Source organism: Carassius auratus, chromosome 41 (genome assembly GCF_003368295.1).
Source record: "Carassius auratus strain Wakin chromosome 41, ASM336829v1, whole genome shotgun sequence".
Lineage (NCBI taxonomy): Eukaryota > Metazoa > Chordata > Actinopteri > Cypriniformes > Cyprinidae > Carassius > Carassius auratus.
In genome coordinates this window covers 18,859,046-18,881,465 of record NC_039283.1, presented here as the reverse complement: position 1 = coordinate 18,881,465, position 22,420 = coordinate 18,859,046, and the positions used below count along the sequence as shown (strand labels likewise).

The 22,420-nt window shown below is 37.0% G+C and overlaps 1 protein-coding gene across 2 annotated transcripts in view; it reads left to right on the top strand.

Annotated features, from left to right (window-relative positions):
* LOC113059174 (low-density lipoprotein receptor class A domain-containing protein 4-like) overlaps nt 1-19,394 on the top strand; it is a 48,273-nt gene extending 28,879 nt beyond the window's left edge. Inside the window, exons 1-4 of one of the 2 annotated variants that reach the window (XM_026227465.1) lie at nt 3,866-4,484; nt 13,825-13,979; nt 16,123-16,173; nt 18,611-19,394. In XM_026227465.1, the coding sequence (XP_026083250.1) occupies nt 4,415-4,484; nt 13,825-13,979; nt 16,123-16,173; nt 18,611-19,162 (828 nt within the window). In that variant the 5' untranslated portion in view covers nt 3,866-4,414 and the 3' untranslated portion in view covers nt 19,163-19,394. Of the gene's footprint in view, nt 1-3,865; nt 4,485-13,824; nt 13,980-16,122; nt 16,174-18,610 lie in introns of those variants that run through there. The other variant, XM_026227464.1, reaches the window with a different exon arrangement.
* The last annotated feature ends 3,026 nt before the right edge of the window (nt 19,395-22,420 follow it).

Genomic DNA, 22,420 nt, shown 5'->3' with positions numbered 1-22,420 from the left:
GGGAAGGAAGCACTGCCATGTGGCTCGTTAGCAAAATGCTAATTATGTTGTCAGCATCATTAAGAGTCACAACAGCAGCCATTTTGGGAGTTGCAGTGCCTGCTGTTCTTCCTGTTGCGCCTGTGTGTGTGTGTGTGTGTGTGTGTGTGTTAGTGCAGGAGGCTGGCATTAAACCTAGACATTACCTCACTCTTGGGCAGACGACCCATTACGATGCTCAGCAGGCTGCAGGAGAGAGGTGAAAAAAAACTCAATACCTGATGATTATGTATACACACACAAACACACACACACACACACAAACTGCAGTGCATCACATCTGCAGGCGGCCCATCTTGGCTTTGCAGATAGCAATCCCCAGTCATAAACTCTCTCGCACAAGCAGACAATTTCCCCTTGCTTCCCGTCTCACACACCACGTCCTGCAGGGATTTGTGCGGATATCACAGAGTCTCTGCGATGGCTACCATTTGTATTCTTGCAGTAATGTTAGAACTGGAATGTTTTCACATGTCTGCATCTCGTTGTTTCATAGGACTTTCCCACAGACCGGGTTGCACAATTTTATAGCTGCCACATACACATGGGATGGTTTGTGAGAGAAAAAAAGAAACCTGTCATCAAGTGAAGCTCACCGTGTAATTTAGTTCTTGCTGTAATCTGTAAAACAGCACTGGCATTTTGAGGATCTATTCATCAGATGTTTTTAGGACACGTTGTATGAGCTTGCAATGTTTCAGTTTTGTCATGAACCCTCAGGTAAACTGTCAGGTTTTCTTCAAGGTTGTCAGAGCAGGATTATGATCTTTGCAAGTCACCAGTTGCTGGTTCACAGAGCATTGTGCTTGTTATTAGCTATTCACTATACACTAAGAGATATTGGTGTAACTCTTTCGAGTGTCTATTAACATAAGCAGATTATTATTTTTTTTCTTCAGGCTGATGTGTTATAGAATGTTGCTGTTGATTTTAACTAATATTTGTTTATTTTGCGGTTAAAGATGTAAAATAAAGAGGGTGTACTAGTTGTTTGTATTATTTGGGGTATTATTAATTAATATATGTAAAAAAAAAAAAAAAAAAAGAATGTTCCCAAATTAAAATTTGAATGTGTTTTGACTTTATTACATCAATAACTATTATATGGATTTGCAGGGTAAGCATATGTAAGAATGCAAATACATTAAAATAATATTGTTCCCATCATTATTATTATGATCCAGTCTTAAAATGTTAAACTTAATTTTATGCAATATGTAACAGTGAGTCAGAGTCCCTGCTCCATCTGAAAATATTTCTGACCTCTACATTTCTGAAGTGGAGGCACAAGGTGGTGCTGTTCATCAGATATAAATAAAAACTTCTTTTTTATCATAAAAATGTTATGTTTTTTCAGTAATTCTTTTTTTCTTTCATTGTCTTTATTTGGGTTATGTTTTATGATGTATAACAGAAAAGCTGTGGTAGTTTACGTGGTGGCAGTTCTCTTCCCCCGGTAGCATTAGCATGCTGGGAGAATCCACCTCATTGCCCCAGAGACTTCCTCCTCAGACTGAGATTCAAATTCAGACTTGACCCTTAAACCCCCGATTCTGTCTTTCCCCCATGTCTGCTTTAATGGGGGGATGTGTCTGGCTGCATACGTGTGTACAAGCGACTCGACTTCCAGACTAGACCCCAGACAGATAAATGTCATTTATTCCCCTGAGGCTGCATTGCTAACTAGGTGAGAAATGTCTAAAGTTAAAATTTAATTTCAGTATCCCTGAACCAGCCAGGAATGATAGTAATAATTTTATTCAGTGAAGAATAAAGAAATATATATTTTAGATAGAGAGAAAGTACAAAAGAAGTTATAAATACTTATGAATTATTCATGTAGCAGTTTTAATCTTTACATATAATATCTCTCTCTCTTTCTCTCTCTCTTGTATGTGTATATATATATATGTATATATATATATATATACCATATTTTCCAGACTATGTCACACTTTTTTTCATAGTTTAGCTGGTCCTGCGATATATAGTAAGGTGCGACTTATTTATCAAAATTAATTTGACATGAACCGAGAGAAATTAACCAAGAGAGAACATACCGTCTACAGCCGCCAGAGGGCGCTCTATCAGAATCAGAATCAGAATGAGCTTTATTGCCAGGTATGTACACATACGAGGAATTTGTTTTCGTGACAGAAGCTCCGCAGTACAACAGAATGACAGCGACAGAACATAAAACACATAATAAAAGAATAAAAAATACACTGTCTACACTGAAAACATAGAACGTCCTCTTGTGGCTGATGGTAATGTTTTCTCTTGGATCTTGGTTCTAAATAAATGCGACTTATAGTCCAGTGCGACTTATATTATATCCGAAATATACGGTGTAATTATTTATTTATATATATATATATATATATATATATATATATAATATATATATATATATATATACACATATATATTAGGGGTGTAACGGTTCACAAAATTCACGGTTCGGTTCGATACGATACACTGATGTCACGGTTCGGTTCGGTTCGATACGTTTTAGATACAGCAAAATGTAAAAACATCTCAACTTTTCAGAATGCCGCAAGCGCACCGCGGGTCATGTGACAAGAACCAACCAATCAGCTTCATCCTTTCCCGTAACAACGTTGAGAGCTCAGCCAAGATGAAGGAACAGCTGATCATAGTTGTATATGGATTGCAATTTTGAAATAAATTCAGTAGCAGAGCTACTGCAAGCGATTTTTAGAGCTGCAAATCCATTTATCCTTCGCTGAAATTTCCGCGTCTCATGGAGAGAGCACGTCATTGTTGCTTAGCAAAGACAGACGCCTCAGGAGAAAGACGCGCTTAGCGTTTTCCATGCGTTTTTAGGCATGATATGTGAACGGCCCCTAAGGCGCTCGCTCACTCAGCACGCGCTGAAGGCTCGTTGCAAAATGTCTAATGCATTTAACAGACCAGAAATATAAGATCCTAAAATAACCAACAGGTCTGGTGTTTGGGTTGGATTCCCTGTAAGCTATAGTGTCTAAATGCTGCAGGGATAGTTTGCTGCGTGCATGTTTCTCCTTTTTTTCGTCTTTTCCCAGATAGTACTGATGCATATATCCCAGATATTCCCGCTGTTTTTTTGTTTTGTTTTTTTGTATTCCCGCTGGTGTACCCTGTCATGTTGCAGATGCGACATACCGTTGTTTTTTTATCCACCACTTCTCTTGCCATCACCATTATAGCTTAAAGGGAATCCAAAGTGCACCCAAACACCAGACCTGTTGGTTATTGGAGGATCTTCTCATTTCTAGTCTGTTAAACGCATTGGCTATTTTGCAACGAGCCTTCAGCGCGTACTGAGTGAGCGAGCGCCTGCTGAGTAGCCTAACATAAACATATAAGATGGTGTTTTTTTCTTCTTCGGGAGTGTCAGGGGCGTTGCCTGTTACGTTGTTTGGGTTATTGGGCTACCTTGTTGAACGCATATCATTATATTTCTTTCTCTCTCTCTTTTTTTTTTTCAAATATAATTAATTACTCCAACGAACCGTTCGGTATACATAATGCGTACCGCGTACCGAACCGAAAGCATCGCACCGAACGGTTCAATACGAATACGCGTATCGTTACACCACTAATATATATACATATATAGAGAGAGAGAGATTATTTGTAAAGATTAAAACTGTTACATGAATAATTCATGAGTATTTATACATTTTTTTTACTTTTTTTTTTTTAATATATATATATATATATATATATATATATATATATAGGCCTATATTATAAAAAATAAATACGTAACTTTATGCCATTTCTCTGAATTACAGGCTATTAAGCACATCTTCCTCCCCTTTGGGTCAGTGTGGATTCTGGTATATTGCCTTGCCCCACAATAAAAGCCCATATAGCTGCCAGGTTATTTATAGACAGACTGTAGGGGCTGTAGTTGGATGGAGGGGGGCTGTAGTTCGGGACACATGTGCTCTGTGTCGCCAGACAGCGGGGTCAGCCCAAGGTCAGCCCCCTACAATGCTTGCCTTGACTGCTTGTGTCTGGCATTAATGGGGAGGTGTAACACTAGACACCCGAGCACTGCGCTCGACCCCCCCTCACCCGGTCACTGACAGACCAGCCGTGTGTGCGGGGGTGGAAAGAAGCTCCGTCGGCTTGGTCTCACAAACACTCAGATTTTTGTGTTCAACCGGAGGGGTCAGAAAAGGAGATAGAGAGCGGACGAGTTCAGTTTAATAAGTCAGAGCGAAGTGAAGCGGTTACCTGAGAGCATGTAGTGAAAAAAACAGCATGTCAAGGCTATTGCCGAGGGCTTTCAGTCTCGGCGCGAGCTGTTGGACGTGCGCACACCGGCTGGCTCGTGCTCCGGTTGAAGTCTCCCACGTACTCCATGCGAAACCTCACCGCACCGGATGGCTCTAACGTCACATGCGGATCCCAACTCCAGGGAATGGAGATTTGTGAGTTTAAAGTGTTAAACTTTCTTATTTTATTTTATTTTATTTTTGCCTTTATGGCTAATTATGTCAGAGGTCTTTTGCGTATTGACGTCTGTGAATGTGACTCAAGCTAGAGCATGTAGTTTAACTCTGAGTGTGTTTTATTTAATTCCGCCCGCAGTCTCGTCTGGCTGTCAGCTCTTATCAGCTGCTTCACGCGCGTTATGTTTCCGTAAATGTCTGATCTCGGCTCTCCGCCGTCTCCGCAATCTGTCTCTGAATGCGTCTGGTATGCAAAGCCAGCAGACAGTGTTTTTAACTCGAGTCTGGAGCTAATGTGTCCTGTCTTCCGGACTTTATAAACAAAGCGGCCGCGAGCAAACATTTATGGAGAGATCGAGACGTTTGTTTATACTGACTGCTTATTTCTGTCATACATTTCTTGGTAATTTAAAAAGTTACATTTATAGTTTTCTGGTTTTGCCATATTCATTTCATATGTACTGAAGTAACTACTATTACTATTACTACTGAAGTAACTACTATTAAGAATACAATCTATCAACTTGAACTCATTGTAAAGAGAAGTGTTGAACCTTATTTAGTGGTTACAATTTGTTGCTTTGCTAAACATTACAACCTTACAATTTACACATTGATCATTTACTATAGTTTTTTGACAAAATATAATTTATTAAAGTTAATGTTATTTGTGTGAAATCGTATTAAATTAATCTGTTGAAAAGGTTCGGGGTCAGTATTTTTTATTTATTTTTATAGATACCAGTTTTATTCAGCAAGGGAAACAGTAAAGATATTTATAATGTAACAAATGTTTTTGTTTTTGTTTGTTTTTTTTTTTTCAAATAAATGCAGTTTCCAAACATCAAAGAATCTTTGTATGTACAACATTTTTCACAAAAAATATTAAGCAGCACAACTGGTTTTAACATTGATAATATGTAGAAATATGGCTGGAGCACCAAATCATCATATTAGAATCATTTCTGAAGGGTCATGTGACACTGAAGACTGCCATCACAGAGAGAAATTGTATTTTAAAATGTATTAAAAATACAAAACAGTTGTTTTGATGTGTAATAAAATTTCACAGTATTACTGTTTTTACTGTATTTTGATGCAGCCTTGATGGGCATAAGATCTTTCACAACCTCTTTCCAAGCCCAAACTTCTGAACTCATTTTATGTCTTCATTTGAACAGTGTTAGAAGGTTGGTGTTTTAGCCAATAACAGACAGTGTTTACCGTAGTAAGTTACACTTGTTTACCAGTGAGAACTCCTTCAACTGGAAGGCCTTGGAAACAAAAGCATCTTTGGATCTAGAATTTAATATTAAATTAAGATTTGGCAGATGCATCGTGTAATCTTATTAATTTCTGTTCATCCGTCTGTCTGAAGCATAGACAGGAGTCTGTCTAGCTCTGATGTTGATGTCGTGTTCTGGTGTTCGCTTTGTGCAGTTTGCTGCTTTGTCTGGTCTGCCAGTGATGGCTCTAGAAACATAGACTCTTTCTCTGTTTTTGGAGTGAAAAGTTCATATTCTGTCTGGATCTTAAATATTGAATTTAGTCCTGGGGAATTCCCACACAGTAGGTAGAAAAGGCCTTTCAGTAGTTTTTTCCAGAGACTCTTCACATATGGTTCTGCTAGACAGGAGCATGTGGTTTTTTAATTATCCTTTGAATTCTGCAGCATTTTGAACACTTCAGACATTTACATGCACCTTAAAACATCCCAAAAAGTGCAGCTGTGATGGGAAAGTGATATATATATATATATATCGAAAGTTTCTAAACAAAATAGCCGTCAGAAATTGAGCCAAACAGATTGTCTATTGGAACAGCAGCATCTCTTGCAGTCATGGCTTCACATTGAGCTCAGCACACTGAAAGCTGGGCCGAGTTAAGCAGCCCTGAGGTGCCACTATGAATTATTGATAAAGGCCAGTGTCGTCATGCCAGTCTGAGTGCTTTTGGCATTAACCAGGATGATCCTGATGCCCATGCACGATGTTCTGCTTTTAATAAGAGATGCTTCAGCTTAGTTCAACTCAAATTTAGAAATTTAGCAATTTAGCCGATCATTTTTTTTTACCAGCATTTTTCTATGTAATCTGACCTTTTAATATTGTATCTACTACCTCTATGAGTTATTGGCCTATATTTGGGGGCTTTTTAAATATTAGTATTATAGTCAATACTGAATATTTTCCAACCAATCTTGGATTTTTAATTGTGGACAGTTGTTTTAGATGAGTTTTGTGCTAACTTAAATGGATACCACTAGATAACAGTGAACGGTTATCTATTTCTTGAATAGCACTTTTCTAAAACTGAGGTCGCACTTCAACAATTAAAATTTCTCATCAACTATTAATTTAAAAATTAATACTTAATTGTGTTTCGCACTGCACATTACAATTGTGATACATAAATTCACCTAACATCGCAATATTATTATTTTTTTTTAGTTATTAGCTATAACCCCCAAAATGTTTTAATTATTTACATATTTATTATAATTATTAACTAAATTATATATAAATATTATTTAAAAAAAAATATAGCTTTAAAATAATTTCTGGGTATCAGTTATTTGACATTACTTTTTATTTTTTTTTTTTGTTTGTTTTTGAAGGAAGTCTCTAATGCTCACCTTAATTGCATTTATTTGATAAAAAAAATACAGTAACAGCAGTAATACTGTGAAAAATTAAGTCTAAATGTTATTATTTTATAGATTAAAAAAAATACCACTGTCAAACGATTAATCATGATTAATCGCATCCAAAATAGTTTTTTGTTTTCTAAATATATGCCTGTAATGTTTATTAATGTGTATATATAAATACACACACATGCATTTATACATTTTAACAAAAATTGTTTCTATAGAAAATAATATTTGTAATAAATTCTATATAAATATATATACATACAAATATTTTTAAATATATATAACTTGTTTGTGTATTTATATATGCATCATAAATATACACAAGTGCACACACATTTTCTAAACAAAAACTTTTGGATGCGATTTAATCGTTTGACAGCGCTATTAAAACGTAACTCATTCCTGTGAGAGCAAAGCTGATTTTTCAGCAGCCTTTACTCCAGTCTTCAGTGTCACATGTTCCTTCAGAAATCATTCTACTATTTTGAGTGGTTGCTCAAGTAACATTTCTTATTATTATCAGTGTTGAAAACAGTTGCTGGTTAGTATTTTTGTGGAAACCGTGCTACAGTTTGCAAAAGGAACAGCACAAGTAGTACTTACAATAGAATAGATTGTTTGGTCCGCACATGTCTTTGTAACAGATCTTGCTCCAAACAAGACCTGTAACCTACTGTATATCAACTGCCTGTTCTGCCTGAAGCTTTTAAAAGCAGGCGTGCAGCTGGTGCGGGATCCAGCCTCAGGGAGTGACTCATCACCCTCGACAGCCCGAGTAAACCACAAAACCATCTGTGCTTCTTAAGAAATCCATACTTTGTTCTTCTTATCGTTAAACCGGACCACCCATGAAGGACGAAGTTTTAATAAGACGGAGGGTGTGGCTAACAACAACACCACTGCTTTGAGGAATAAAGAACCAACTTTCTTCCTTCTCTCCATCTCCCCCTTTCTCTTTCTCCTCTCGCTAAACCCTCTTTCTTGGAAATGTCACCAGTGAACTCTGTCCCACCCGAACTCTAATGTTCTCAGATGCACTAGTGAGATTCTCACCACTGCAGCTCTCTCTGCAAGTTCATTCGGCGGTCATGGAGGAATGTTTTAGAAAGCAAAGCTATTTTCCCTCCCTTCCAAAAGATCTTTCAGAAACTCCCCTCGTAGCGAAGTATGCCCCAAGGCAGACTGTTACGCTTCTTGCACCTTTTAAACTAAATACAGACCAAAAAACAAAACACAAAAACGTGTCTGGCAAGGTTTTAAGAATACTGGTCATGGTTGTTAGCACTCGTGTTCTTGGTGAGCTGCTATTTAGCCCACAACATGTAGGTCACCACACCTTTAGCGGTCATCTCTTGAGGTCGCACACCCTTAACCGTAGAGTCGCAAATAAGCACTGGTTATATTTGGCTCATGCAAACTATAATTGCTGAATCTGTAATTATACATCATCACAAGAACAGGCTCAAAATGTTTCCAAAGCCGAAATATGTGCTTTTTCACCAAGAAGTCACCCCTCCCCCTTCGACGTCTGCGTTGTTTTTAAATAATCTCGTTATTGACTGTGAAAGCAGCCGTGTGGCATAGCTGTGGAGACCGAGCTGCGTTGGCGAACGTGGCTGTGCTGTCTGTGCTGTTTGTTTGATGGTTCCTCTGCATGGCTGGGCTGGATGCCCACTCTCCTGGTGCCCAGCAGGGTGCCAGTCTGCCAGCTTGTTTTGTCTTGTTCTCTCACTGTCCCTGCATGCCTCTGGCCTTTCATTTCAGCACACAGACAACCTGTGTGATCGCTCCTTCACGAACGCCCTCAGACAGGTTCGTCAGACCTCTTTGGAAATTTTCCACTAGTGCACCAAAAGGCGTCTGCATCCATAAAGCAAAACGTAGCGTATATGAAACGCCACATTAAATCAGGTCCTAGGCGAAGAGTCCTCTGTATGAAAGATGCATGGATCTCTGTCAAGTAGTAAACAGTAAAAGCGCTCATTGCCGTCTCGCTGCTTGATGCTCTCTATTGCCTGTCAAAACTCTTGGATGTTATGTAGGAGTGTCCTGACAGCGATAGACACGCTGACAAACAAAATCACTCTACTTGTCAATTGAATCTATCTCTTCAAAGGTCCTCTGCAGTCAAGATTTAGCCTTAGGTTTTGGTTTGTGTTGTGAAATGATCTATTTCCTGTTTTAAAATAAGCTGTCTAACCTGCAGGTAGTCAGTTCTGGCTCTGTTACAAACAAGTCTCACTGATTAAGTGACTGCACCACTGGCAGATTTGTTATATTCACTACCATAAAAAGATTTTTTTGGAAAGTCGCTTATGCTCAAGAAGGTTGCATTTATTTGTAAATACTCAAATATACTGTGGAAAAAATGGTAATATTGTAAACTATAATTACAATTTATAATAGCTGCTTTCTATTTTAATGTATTTTATAATGTAATTTATTCCTGTAATGGCAAAGCTGAATTTATCAGCAGCAATTACTCTAGTTTTCAGTGTTACATGATTCTTCAGAAATCCTTCTAATATACTGATTTTGTGGAAACGGTGATACTTTTTCAGTGACCGATTCTTAAATCAATAGAAATTTCAAAAGAACATAATTTTAAATATAACTCTTAATCTAATATTACACACATACACCTTGGAAAAACCTTGGGAAAAGTTGTACTTCTAGAGCCCTGTCACTGCAGACAGATTTCTTTTTACAAAAATAGTCCAAAATGAGTCTTTGAGACCAATAAATACCCATTTTGTCTGATTTGTCCTTATTGTGTAGTTGAGTGGTGACACACTGTGCTGTATATACACAGCAGGCAGGGCTTTGACCTCAGGTAAGCACACCTGTTCCTGTTATTCAGCACTAGCTTGGCATGATGCAGCGTCTAGTGCAAGGTGCCCATCTCCCAGACCGTCTAGAGGAGCTATGTGTGTGTGGCACTGGGTGTTATGTGTGAAGCTGTTAATTATTTAGGATTAGTGTGTGTTTGTGGCATAAAGCATCTAGACAGATCTGGCTACAGCGGGAGGTCATTCTCTCTCTCTCACACACACACACACTTCTGAATGTTAGATTAGAAGGGGAGGGGTAGGGGCCTGTGAACATGAATTTGGTCTCTCTCTCAATCACTCACTCACTCACTCACTCACACACACACACACACACACACACACACACACACACACACCCACACACACCTGCTGCAGTCCTTTAGGATATTACATGACATTTGTGCAGTTCACTACTTTGACCAATAAATGCACACTCTTCAAGAAGTTGCATCTCTCAGCTACTTTGTGAATATTGAATTCTTTCCACTGCTAAATATGCTAGTCCGCTTTACTAATAGGTCGCTAGATCCTTGCCAATCCTTGGTTCTCATTGATTGAGCAATCATAAGTAGAGATAAACCTATATATATATATATATATATATATATATATATATATATATATATATATATATATATTTATATTGTAACTTTGTTTTCGTGTTCTTTGGGTTTACTGATAAAACTTGGTGGGTCTCTAAAGAATAGCACTCAACAATGCCATTACAACAGAGTGCGTTCAACAGGAAACGCGCTTGTTTTTTGTTAATTTTTTTTTTACTCCTATTCATTTCAACTTGCTACTTGAGCAGTGTTTGATAGTTAGGCTGCAAAAACAGAAGAAAATTCATTTGTGACCATTTAGATCTAAACTTCTGAATGTAATAAAAATTGTAGGTAGTAATAATAATTAATTACTATATGATACTAACAAAAAATCATATTAAATAGGAATATTTTATTATTATTATGCAATGCCAACAAAACCTATTAGTATACGATACAAAATATATATATAAAAAAAATATTAATCATGTTCATTAGGAATATTTTATTATTATTTAGAATTATTATTAATGTATTAATAAAATATTCACATTGGATATTATGCTATAATTAGTCGAAACATTTGTTAGTGTCGTGTCAAAAAGCAGAAATGAAATAATCCATTTTTCTTCTTAGCTCCTGTATGTCAGTGGGTGTATATCAGAAGTGGTGACACATTTATTAGCATTTTGTTCTGTGATTTCACTGAACGGATATCCAGCCATGGAAAAATGCTACACTGGAGCACAACCACGGATTATAACATGCATAGATATGATGAAAACGTCTGCTTGACAATTGGAGAGGTCTCTTGTCTCTGCATTAGACATATCCTTGTCATAAGCTGTTCCACAAAGTGGCTGGGACATAACAGCTTATGGCAGGAAGTAATGACACCTACGGATGTGACCTCCATCTACTCCTGAATATGTCACCTTCAAGATGCACTTTGCTTCTTTCCGTCTACAAATCTCTATTCTCTTCCTCTGCCTCTCACACACAGCTCCATCTCTCTGTCCTCCCTCTCTCCCATCACCCACACACACACACTCTCTCTCTCTCTCTCTCTCTCTCTCTCTCTCTCCATGTCTGGTCTACCGCTTTCGGTCTGCTCTGCCTGGTGACAGAACGGCCTGATGGATTTTGATCCTCTCTCTGTGGTGTGCAGAGAGACACTTTTCTGTGTATGGCTGATCTGCCGTCTGTGATACCCAGAGCCTCTCTCATTTGTTCACGCTCTCTTTCTGTCTCTCTGTGATTGGCATGAGAGGTCAGTGTTACATAGGACAGAAACTGTGTCAGTGGGAGAATTGGACAGGACATAGTAACAATCAAAGTACACGGTCACTAAAGATTTCTTCAGATGGGATTAGTTGTTTTCATACTGAAGTGTCTTGTCTGGATGTGGGTGTTACAGAAAGTCATGTGCTCTACCCACAAAACCTACTGGTTTCTAGCTGGTCTAAGCTGGTCATTAGCTGATCTAAGAGGGTCTTTAGTTAAAAAGCTACTGTGTTCCAAAAACCAGCTTAATCACCAGAAACTGGCATGTTGCTGGGCCAAAAGTGTCTGCTGACAACTTAGACCAGCTAGAAACAGCTATCATGTTACAAAAGCTCTCAGCTTAAGGTGTTCTCTTTTTATTTGTATTTTTCAGTTTCTAAGGTGTTATGCATGGTACATTGCTACATTATCTGTTGCTAAGGTGTTCTAGGTGGTTGCTAGGGTGTACTGGGGGGTTGTTTGTAAGAGTTACCCAAAGTCTGTGAAATTGTTCTGAGCATGTTGAGCACAGGGAGGTCCTTTTTTTTTTTTTTCATTCAAATTATTTTTCATTATAAATTATTTAATCTGCATGATGAAAAATATAATTTACATATTTGTATGACTTTTATGGTTTGAATCAGTACTTCTGTGAAAGCGAGAAAATCTGACCTTTTGTACAAACAAGTTCACATGCTCAGGGTCACAGATACGCTTATTTGTTTAGGGACTCAGAACTACAGAACTGTAAATATTTTTTGTGTTACTTCGACATCATGACATTTCTTTGTTTTACAGTTATCAGCATCCTAGAAATGTTCATTTTTCTAGGTTAAATTTGATTTTCAACGTGGACTCTCAAATCCCCAGAGTACATTTAAAAAGACTTGCTTTTATTTCCTGTATTTTTGATCTGAAGTCGGAGGAACAGCTCAGTATTCATGGACTGGTTTCATTGATTCAGTTCCAGTCTGATAGGTTTGTGTTTGTAGTCTTATTTGTTCTTACCGGTATTCTGATCTGAGTCTCATTCTCTCGGTCTTATCTGCCCTCCTGTCTGATTGTTACTTCCTTTGTCTGTTTTGCCTGGCTGCCTGTCTGTGTCCTCCCCTTTTTTCTTCTTCTTTTTTTTTTTTTTTTTTGGTCTCCTCATCACCCTCCCCTCTGCTCTGTCTCCCATTTTTGCTTGCTCCTCTTATGCCCTAAATTAGGAGAGAAGTGTTTGTTTCTTTTGATGTGTGAGTGCCAGTATCCCGCAGTACTGCACTGCAGGCAACAACTCACTCTTTCGTTCTCTCTTCATGACACTCTCACTTTCAGCCTCTCTGTTTGGTTTTCTCGACTGTACGAGGTTCCAGAACGGTCCCTTGGTGCAGTTGGTAGAGGGCTCATTTTTGTCGTCTGAAAAGCCTGTGGACTGCAGAAGTATTTCCATCTGAGAAACCGTTTTGCTCTTGACTGAGAGAGCAAGTGCGAGTCCAGCTCCTCATGTTCAAACAGAACATGCTCGATCTTCCGGTTTCATCATTAACTACCCCAAAAAACGTCATTTTTTTGGTGAACTATTTATTTACTCCCCCTCGTCATCTTAGACCTGTATGCCATTAGTTGTTTTCATGAAACATGAAAGGAAGATTTCAAAGGGATAGTATATCCAAAAAGGAAAATTGTCATTATTTATCCACCCTCTTGTCATTCCAAACCTGAATTACTTTTGGTATCCATACAATCCTACAACAGGAGGAGAGTAAAGGAAGTCTATACTAGTCATCGTTATTGAACTATTTCCTTTCTGTTGTCCATGTCAAACCAAAATGGCTCTCATTATTTATTTTTTTTGTTTTTTTTTTGTCAAATGATATCACCAGTTTGGGGAACTGTAGGCTTCATGAATGTTGATTTGATTCTGCTGCCATCTTTTGGTCAATGATATAGCATTTTTGAAAATGTCTTGATTGTAAACAGGGTCCTTTTTATTTTCCATTCTTAGCTTTTTCTAAACCCTTTGACTTTATATTTTGCAGCTGAACTGGAGTTTGTGCAGATCGTGATCATAATCGTCGTGATGACTGTGATGGTCGTGGTGGTCGTGTGCCTGCTCAACCATTACAAACTCACCACATGGTCGTTCCTGAGCCGCGCTAGTCAGGCACAGAGTCAGGACCTCTCTCTTCAGCCGGTAAGACTCTCTGCTGCACTAATCACAGCAGCACCTTTGCTTAGACACTTGTACATATTTCATACAAAACACACAAATCATGTTTTTATTTATATAGAAGCTTTCTAGAGCCATTATAGAGCCACTTTACAGAACATGACGGGCAAATAGGAAACAGTATGACGAGCAATTAATTACAAGAAGCAGACAGATCAGAAGGAAAGAAATGGATATGGCGTGAGAACAAATGTAAACAACATATAACAAATGCAGAGTAGCATGAAAACAGGAAAACAAAATGATCAGAATATTTCTGTAAATCAGCAGCGGAATGAAAAATGTATTATCTAAAAGTCATAAATAAAATGGAGATATTAGTTTTCAACAGTTTTCCAGAGTCGAGGAGCAGCAAAGTTCTTGTGGATCATCTAAATAAGCGAATAAGCAAAATCATATATATATCTATATATATCTATATATATAATCATATATATATATATATATATATATCATAAACATCACAGTTCCTTCATATGTTTCTGAGGGTGAGCCGTGAAACATCAATTTCTAATACTGAATAGATGAATTTTTCACCTGCTGTGTCATCTCTAAGCTTTCTTTGGTATATTTTATGCGGGTGCGCTTTTATCTTGGAAAAGAAGAAAACAGCAGGGCCTAAAAGTCTCTTGAGTGGTGTGTGTGTGTGTGTGTGTGTGTGTTTACTTCTGGAAAGGTCTTCTTTTTGTCTAATCCAAAATAACTTGCAGCAGTGCACTGAGCTGGTGAGAGGGAGCACTGCATGTGTGGGTGTCTCATCTCACCCCAGGGATGAATTTCGGAACATTTGCACCGTTTTTAACCAAGCAGACAGCATGAAATTAATCTTACATCATTTATCTCACTTTAAAATACAGATCATTGTCGTGCCCTAAATGTTAGTGAACATGCTGCGGAGTGCGTGAGGTTTTAGTTGTTCATGCTGTGGGCGACTGCACAGAGAATTATCATGGAAAACTGAATGCTGCATTAGGACACATTACATCTTACTGGATGCATTACATGAAACACTATATATTTGACTCCTTTAGAAAGGCAGTATGTTTTGGAAGAAACACAATGGAAATGTCCCTCTGAGATCAGGGCTTGTTGATTATATTCAGCAGTTCTGTCTAGACGCCAGTCAAACTCAGACACGCACAGCCCACTGCAGCACCCGGGAGAGACTGCTAAATGACTGAGACTTTTCATTTTCATTCATGAGGGAACGCGAGGGGGAGGGAGGCAAGCAGCGATGTCTGGGAGAATGTTGCTTACTGGTTTTCTTTAGGTTTTTTCATTAGAATGGATATGTGTAGCCACAGAGAGTTTTTAGTTTAACAAATTGGCTCTGTCTGATTCTATTCTTTTATTTTATTTTGTTACTGTCCCCTTTTTTTATGCAGTTTTAAATATGGATATAATTAGGATTTAACAAATTGGTTATTTATTTAATGTGTTATTTCAGTTATATTCTGTAGTTTTTATTTTAGATTTTTTTTGGTTGTTTAATGGTTTTAAATGTAATTTTATGGAATTTACTTCTAGAGATATATGAAGGCATAGAGCATTCTTCATTCAGCATAATTCTTTTTTCCTTTTATTTATTTTGTTATTTTATGAGCTTTTTGTATTTTTAAAATATCTATGCCATTTTAAATATGGATATAATTTAGGTTTAACAAATGGGTTATTCATTGATTTATATATATATATAGTTTTATATATATATATATATATATATATATATATATATATATATATATATATATATATATATATATATATATATATATATATATATATATATATATATATATATATATATATATATATATATATATATTTATTTATTTTTTTACTATTAATATTATTTATTAACTTTTTTGTAATGTTTTTTGGGTTAATGATTTTGGAAAAATGTTTATCTTATCATAAAATGTTCATTCATGACTCATTTATGGTTTTAAATGTTCCTCTTTAATAAACGATTAGTTGTTAACAAAACAATATTGCAGAGTTATTACATAAAATATTTTAGTATCAATATTATGTGATATTTATAGTAGACTGTGCTATCTTAAAATTCTAAACATTATATCTGTTTTGTTTTTCTCCTTGTTTGTAGGAGGGTTCTCTGTGGCCATCAGATAATGGGCTGAGACATGGAGCATCTGAGGTAAGCTGAGTGTTTGTGTGTGTTTTCAGTCCTATACTCTAAGGACCTTGTTTCAAGGGTTGTTGTTCTCCTTGTATAAATGGCATGTCTGCCTGTAACAAGCAGTGAAGTCTCCTCAAGTGTGTCGTCTTTGTGCCTGTGCCTCTCTCAGTGTAGGCGTATGTGAGGGAGGATAGTCTCTGATACGGTGTCTGTGAGTGATAGCACTAGTATAAATTAGGGCTGCACGATTATGACAAAAATCATAATTGTCGATTATTCCCTTGAAATTGTAATTGCGATTATATATTACGATTAGCACAATTTAGATTTAATAATTTTTTTTAATAGCTTTATGCCATTGTTTGAAGCCACTGCATGCCATATTGTTATATCAAAATAAACCAGCGGAAAACACTCTTCCTGAAAAACTTCTTTTTTTTTTTAACCTCAAATATCATATATATATATAATTATTATTATTTTATTTTTTTATTTTTTCTGAGAAACCAAACCAAAGTAAATATATGCATGGTATTATGTTATATTAAAACAAAGAAATTCAAACAATTGGGAAAAAAACCCTTAAGATAATCTGTAGAGAGAACAACAACATATGTTATGCACACAGATTGATGTAAGTGAACTTTTTTTTTTTGTGTAATTGTGCCTTTAAACGATTACATAATTGTGTCATCTGTAATTGTAATTGCGATTACAAATTCGATTAATTGTGCAGCCCTAGTATAAATCTAGTGTGTGGAGAGAATACATGCATATATATTCATTGTTTGTGTGTGGGGGGTTGTCTCTCTCACCGGGATGCAGCCTCTCAGCAGTTCATTAATCTCTCACTCTCCTCTGGCAGCGTCTAGACGGTCGTCTCAGAGGCCAGGCACTCAGGGTCTGTCTGTGTAAATTGCTTCCCATCAGCCCCAAACTCTCTAATGTATACGTGGCCCCTGCAGTAATGAGGCTGATCTCATTGGCTAACTGATATGTAGATTTCACTAACATGAAGGATATTTTATCAGCTGCACATTAGCATACTAATGTCTGGACCGGGGACCATTTATGTTTGGAGCTCTGGTGAGTTTATATGGAAATGGAAGAGTCACGTTTTAGCTGTGTAGATGTGGGATGAGTAGAATACAGTTCTGTTGAAAGAACACACTTTTCTCTGCTGAAAAAAACGGTTTATATAAATGTTGTTCTGGTATCTAGTAGTCCTTTCTGAGCTTCTGGACTTGATCATACAGTGTCTTATATGTGGTGTAAGGCTGGGTGATATAGCTTAAAAATGTCTTATAATAAATCTGAATTTTGTTTGCTTTTTAAAAATGTTTATATAAAATTATTATTATATAATCAATTATAAAATTTTATATAATATATATATATATTGCTTAAAAGTTTGTGTGTATAATTGGGTCTGTCAAATTTTCATATATTTCATACATTTTCATATATATTTTTTCATCATTGTCATAATTATTGTCAGATTATAAAATATAATCTTTTTAATTGTCTCTCATAAATTTTTTTTTTATTATCATATTTTATTTTATCTTTATTTTATGCACGAATAAGTGAGTAGTATTTAATTATTGATTGATTCATTCATTCATTCCTTCAAGTGCCCCCATTATGCCATTTTTAAGGTTCCTGATACTGTTTTGGGAGTCTCCTACAATGGGTTTACATGTGTGGAAAGTCAAATAACGCTTCCATTTTCTGGAGCATTTTCCAAATATGCACTTAATATCACCAAATTTTCCAAAAATTCTCAAAAGATTCATTCAAAGCAGTTAAATTAATCCACTCTAAACCCCTCCTTTCCTTGAGCCTACTCTGCTCTGATTGGTCAGATGACCCAGTCTGTTGTGATTTGGTCTTCCGTGTACAGCACGTGTCTGAAACAATATGCCCATTACAAAAGTGCCATATTTTGAGTGCTAAATAGAAAATATACACATCTATTATTTATCATACTTACAGGTTGGGATTCAGTGGAGCCAGCCGGTCCAAATAATAAAGAACATTACAAATAATTACATTCACATACAGCTACATTACACACTGCATGAAAGAGTGTATTAAAAATCTTATAATAGGGGCACTTTAAACATTTAAAATCCCACACATTAAATTGAGGGATGTTGCAAACAAATCATTAAACACGAATCATGTTTTCCTCGGAATGGACAGGTATGAAAAACAGAAAACTGCCATGTTTTATTTCCACCAATAATGCTGAATGTTATTAAGCTATACCCAAGTTATCAAAGATCTAAACTGGTAAGTGTAAGATTGTGGGTTCAAACCCTGCAAGGGACAACCCTGCAAGGAACGACCACCATTGTGGCATTGAGTTTTGCATACCAGTATTTCATGGCTCTTTATTGGATCCTTTAGGTAAGATGAGATGCTCTCATTTTATCTCTCTTCTCCTCTGCAGGTGATGTATGCTCCTCAGCCAAGGGACCGCTTCACCGCACCCACTTTCATGCAGCAAAACCGCTTCAGACGTTTCCAGCCTACATACCCATACCTGCAGCATGAGATCGATCTGCCGCCCACCATCTCGCTGTCGGACGGAGAGGAGCCACCACCGTACCAGGGTCCCTGCACACTGCAACTTAGAGACCCCGAACAGCAGCTCGAGCTTAACCGAGAGTCGGTACGCGCCCCGCCGAACCGGACCATCTTTGACAGCGACCTCATTGACATGCACAGTTCAGGAGGTGGAGGTGGGCCGCGGCCTCCCAGTAGCAACTCTGGGATCAGCGCGGCCAGCTCCAGTACCCATGGACACATGGAGGGCCCTCCGCCCGCTTACAGTCAAGTATTTGGGCAGCAGTCGGGCGTCGTACTTTACCTCCACCAGCACAGCAATAACCCGCCCATCCCCGTCACTGTGCAGACTCCTCCCAGGGGCCGGACGGATTTAAACGGCACAGAGAGCACAATAGCACTGAGCAATGGCCAACAAAGGGAGGAGCTAGTGTGAGGGGGTGGAGCTAGCACACGTTTAGGCAATTGCGATCACTTTCCACCCATAAAGGGAACAGGTTCTCCCTCTTGACACTCCCGTGCACAACAGAGCTTGATGTTTTCGCGAAGAAAGTAAAGCCAGGTGTTGTTTTGTTTTTAAATAACAATATGGAGCTGAGCTTACGAAAGAAAACATTGCATTTGTTTTCTAAGACCAGCTGCATTAAAACTGGGGTTTATGCACTGCCTGGAGTCTCCCACCTTTATTGCTCTGTATTACTTCTGTATAGCCGACAAATTTAGAGAAATTTATTCGCGCACAAGACAGGCTTTTTGATGTTGTTGTTCTTGTTGGTTTTATTGTATTCCTCTTGAATGCCCCCCTCCTGCCCAACCCACACGAGATATACTAGCTGTGTGGATTTTGTTTTTCTTTTATTATTTAAAGACCGAGATCTGTGCAGCATGAACAAAACAAATGCGAAAAAGGGTTCAAATCCAAATCCTAGTGCCAAGGTTTTTGCAGAAGGTGTCATGGGGCGTTGACTGTCTTAAAGACTTGTTATACATTTAAATCAAAACCCTTTTCTGAACTTTGCACTATTGTTGATGTTAATCAGAGAAATCTGGGAATGGGGTAGTGGGGAGGAGGGGTGATATATGTTTACTGTTTGTACTGTCGTTTTCGTGTAGCTCCGATCATATGCTTCAGTGCGAGCTTTCTACCGGAGGGATGCGATCTTTTCTGTCTTCAGCACAAGAAAAATCTCGGATCCAGCCTAAAATAACCTTGATCTAAAAGGGGCACAGAATACAGAGAGTCTGCTCTACTCTCATCTATCCTCACCACTGACACTTTCAGCCGCTTTCACAGACTCCAGCTGATCTGAGGTCAGTTGGCTGCTGGCACGTTGGACATTTTGCCTAAAATATCCTCGCTTCATTAAGAGATCTGAACAGGTTTGACATGTTATGAGGTGTGCTTTTACTAAGAAGTTTTCCAACCTTATTCTCATCATTTGCTTTTTTTTAATTTTTTTTTTTATATTCTATATTGATTTTGAAATGTGTATATAAAGGGAGAAAACAATAAGACATAAATAATGTTATTTTCTTAAAGGCATTAGCAAGAAACTATTATATCATCTTAAATAAGATTACATTATATATATAATTTTATTATGGGTTTTAACTGATTTTTTTTCCTCATTGGAGTCGGTCAAAAAAAAAAATCATGATTTTAAGTTTACCATTTCATGCCTTTTTGCACTTTTGTTTTTGAGTCAAAACTGATCACCCAAATGATCCTTTAAAATAATCCAGAACTGTATTTTTTTTTTTTTTTTTTTTTTTTTTTTTTTTAACATAACCCATCAGTCACTAATTGTTCAGTTTCCACCTCCACCTTACAGCTGATACCAGAACATAGACATTCATTGGCTAAATCTTCTAATCAAAATGCCAGTGTGTTCAAAGGATTTTAAAACCCTTGTTTTGCATGTTGTATAATCTAGTCCCCGACAAGAATTAATCAGGTTTAAAATGTGGTGAAGTCAAGGGCTAATGTGATGGGCATTTTTTGAAAATACCTATTTTTACCCAGCAATCTTCTGTCCTGTTGCCTTTGCTTTCATTCTGACACCGGCCAGAGTGAACCTGACCCTGACACCAGCTCATGCCCAGCATGCACCAGTCCTGAAAACTGAACACTCTTCCGGTCCATGTTTTCCTCTTATTTGCCACGTAGACATACAATCAGAAAATCTTAGATCCGTACACTTCAGAGCGGCTCTCTGCATTCAGTTTAAGCTTGGGTGTAGTTGATCACAATCGTTGAGGCTAGATATAGGATGTTGCTCTTGATCTGGTCCGGAGGTAGAGAGCTAATTTAGAAAAAGCCCAAAGACTCTTACCAGTTAGTGCACACACATCCCTTTAATAAGGAGACTGAAGACTGAGCCCGTTTTTAGTCGCCACTGAATCCGTCAATGACAGATGGACATGTGAAAGGGCCATGATGATTTAATTTTTTTTTAATGCTTTTAAGTTTAGATTTGTTCAATGGGGATTATGGTCAAAAAAAGTTTTCAAAAGCAACACACTCACCTTTATAAGCTACTCTATTTGTACTCTGAATGTTAGAGTCAGCCAATCAAAATGTGTTTGAATGCTTTTATTTCATGTCTGTGTTAGTTTTCACTACTTTTTTTTTTTTATGGACTGGAATGATGCCACCTAGACATATGTGCTCTATACCAGACTAAACAAATACTCTCCTCTTCTATATTTAGAATAGTAGAACCAAAACAACTGGACTTAATTTGGAATTTAAATTCTAGCTGTTTCAACCTCTGGCAAAAATGTTGTAATAACCACACTTAGAGGACATTTCCACAGATCTTTTTTTTATTTATTTTTTTTAATGTATTTATTTTTACTTTATGGCAAATAAACGAATCGCTGAACATTCTGGTTTCGTGAAAACATGAATTTAAACAAATGAATGATGACCTGAATTCTTTGAGGCACGTGCTTTACTAATTAAACACAATATTCTCCATTAAAGTGGCTCCAACTTTCATGAGCAAATGGAATTAAATCAAATAAAACCCACCATGCCTTTTCAGTCAGATTGAGATCTGAAATGTTTGTTAGCTCATTGAGTTATGTCTTTCCTATAAAAAAAATGAAACTTATTTCTGATCGTTTCACAAAGACAGAATATTATATTATTAAACAATAACATTAGAATTTATATATATATATATATATATATATATATATATATATATATATATATATATATATATATATATATATATATAATATGCTATCATTTTTGCCAGGGTTTGTAGGCAAAATTTTAGAATTCTAGAATCCTATCACATTTTGATTCTAGCTGATTTCTATCTGATTTAGAATGTAATAACTCTTTTATAATTTGAAAAATTATAATTCTAGAATTATATCACTTTTATAACTCTAGATTCCTACTAGAATTGGAATTCAAGAATTCCAGCAGCTCCGCTTGATGTAGAATAGTAGAGTACCTTGAATGGTGTCCAGATGCTCGTCTTTCAAGCACAAACTTTAAAAACACATAACTTCAGAAAATCATATTGCAGAGCCTGAGATGCGATGTTTCTCTCAGATTAACCAAGACTACAAAGAACGAGAGCACAATGTCACTGCATTCAGAACTGTATTCTATTTAAGAGTTTGTTTTACTTTCGTTACCTTTCAGTCTGTTCTTTTCACTGGCCGTTTTCAATGC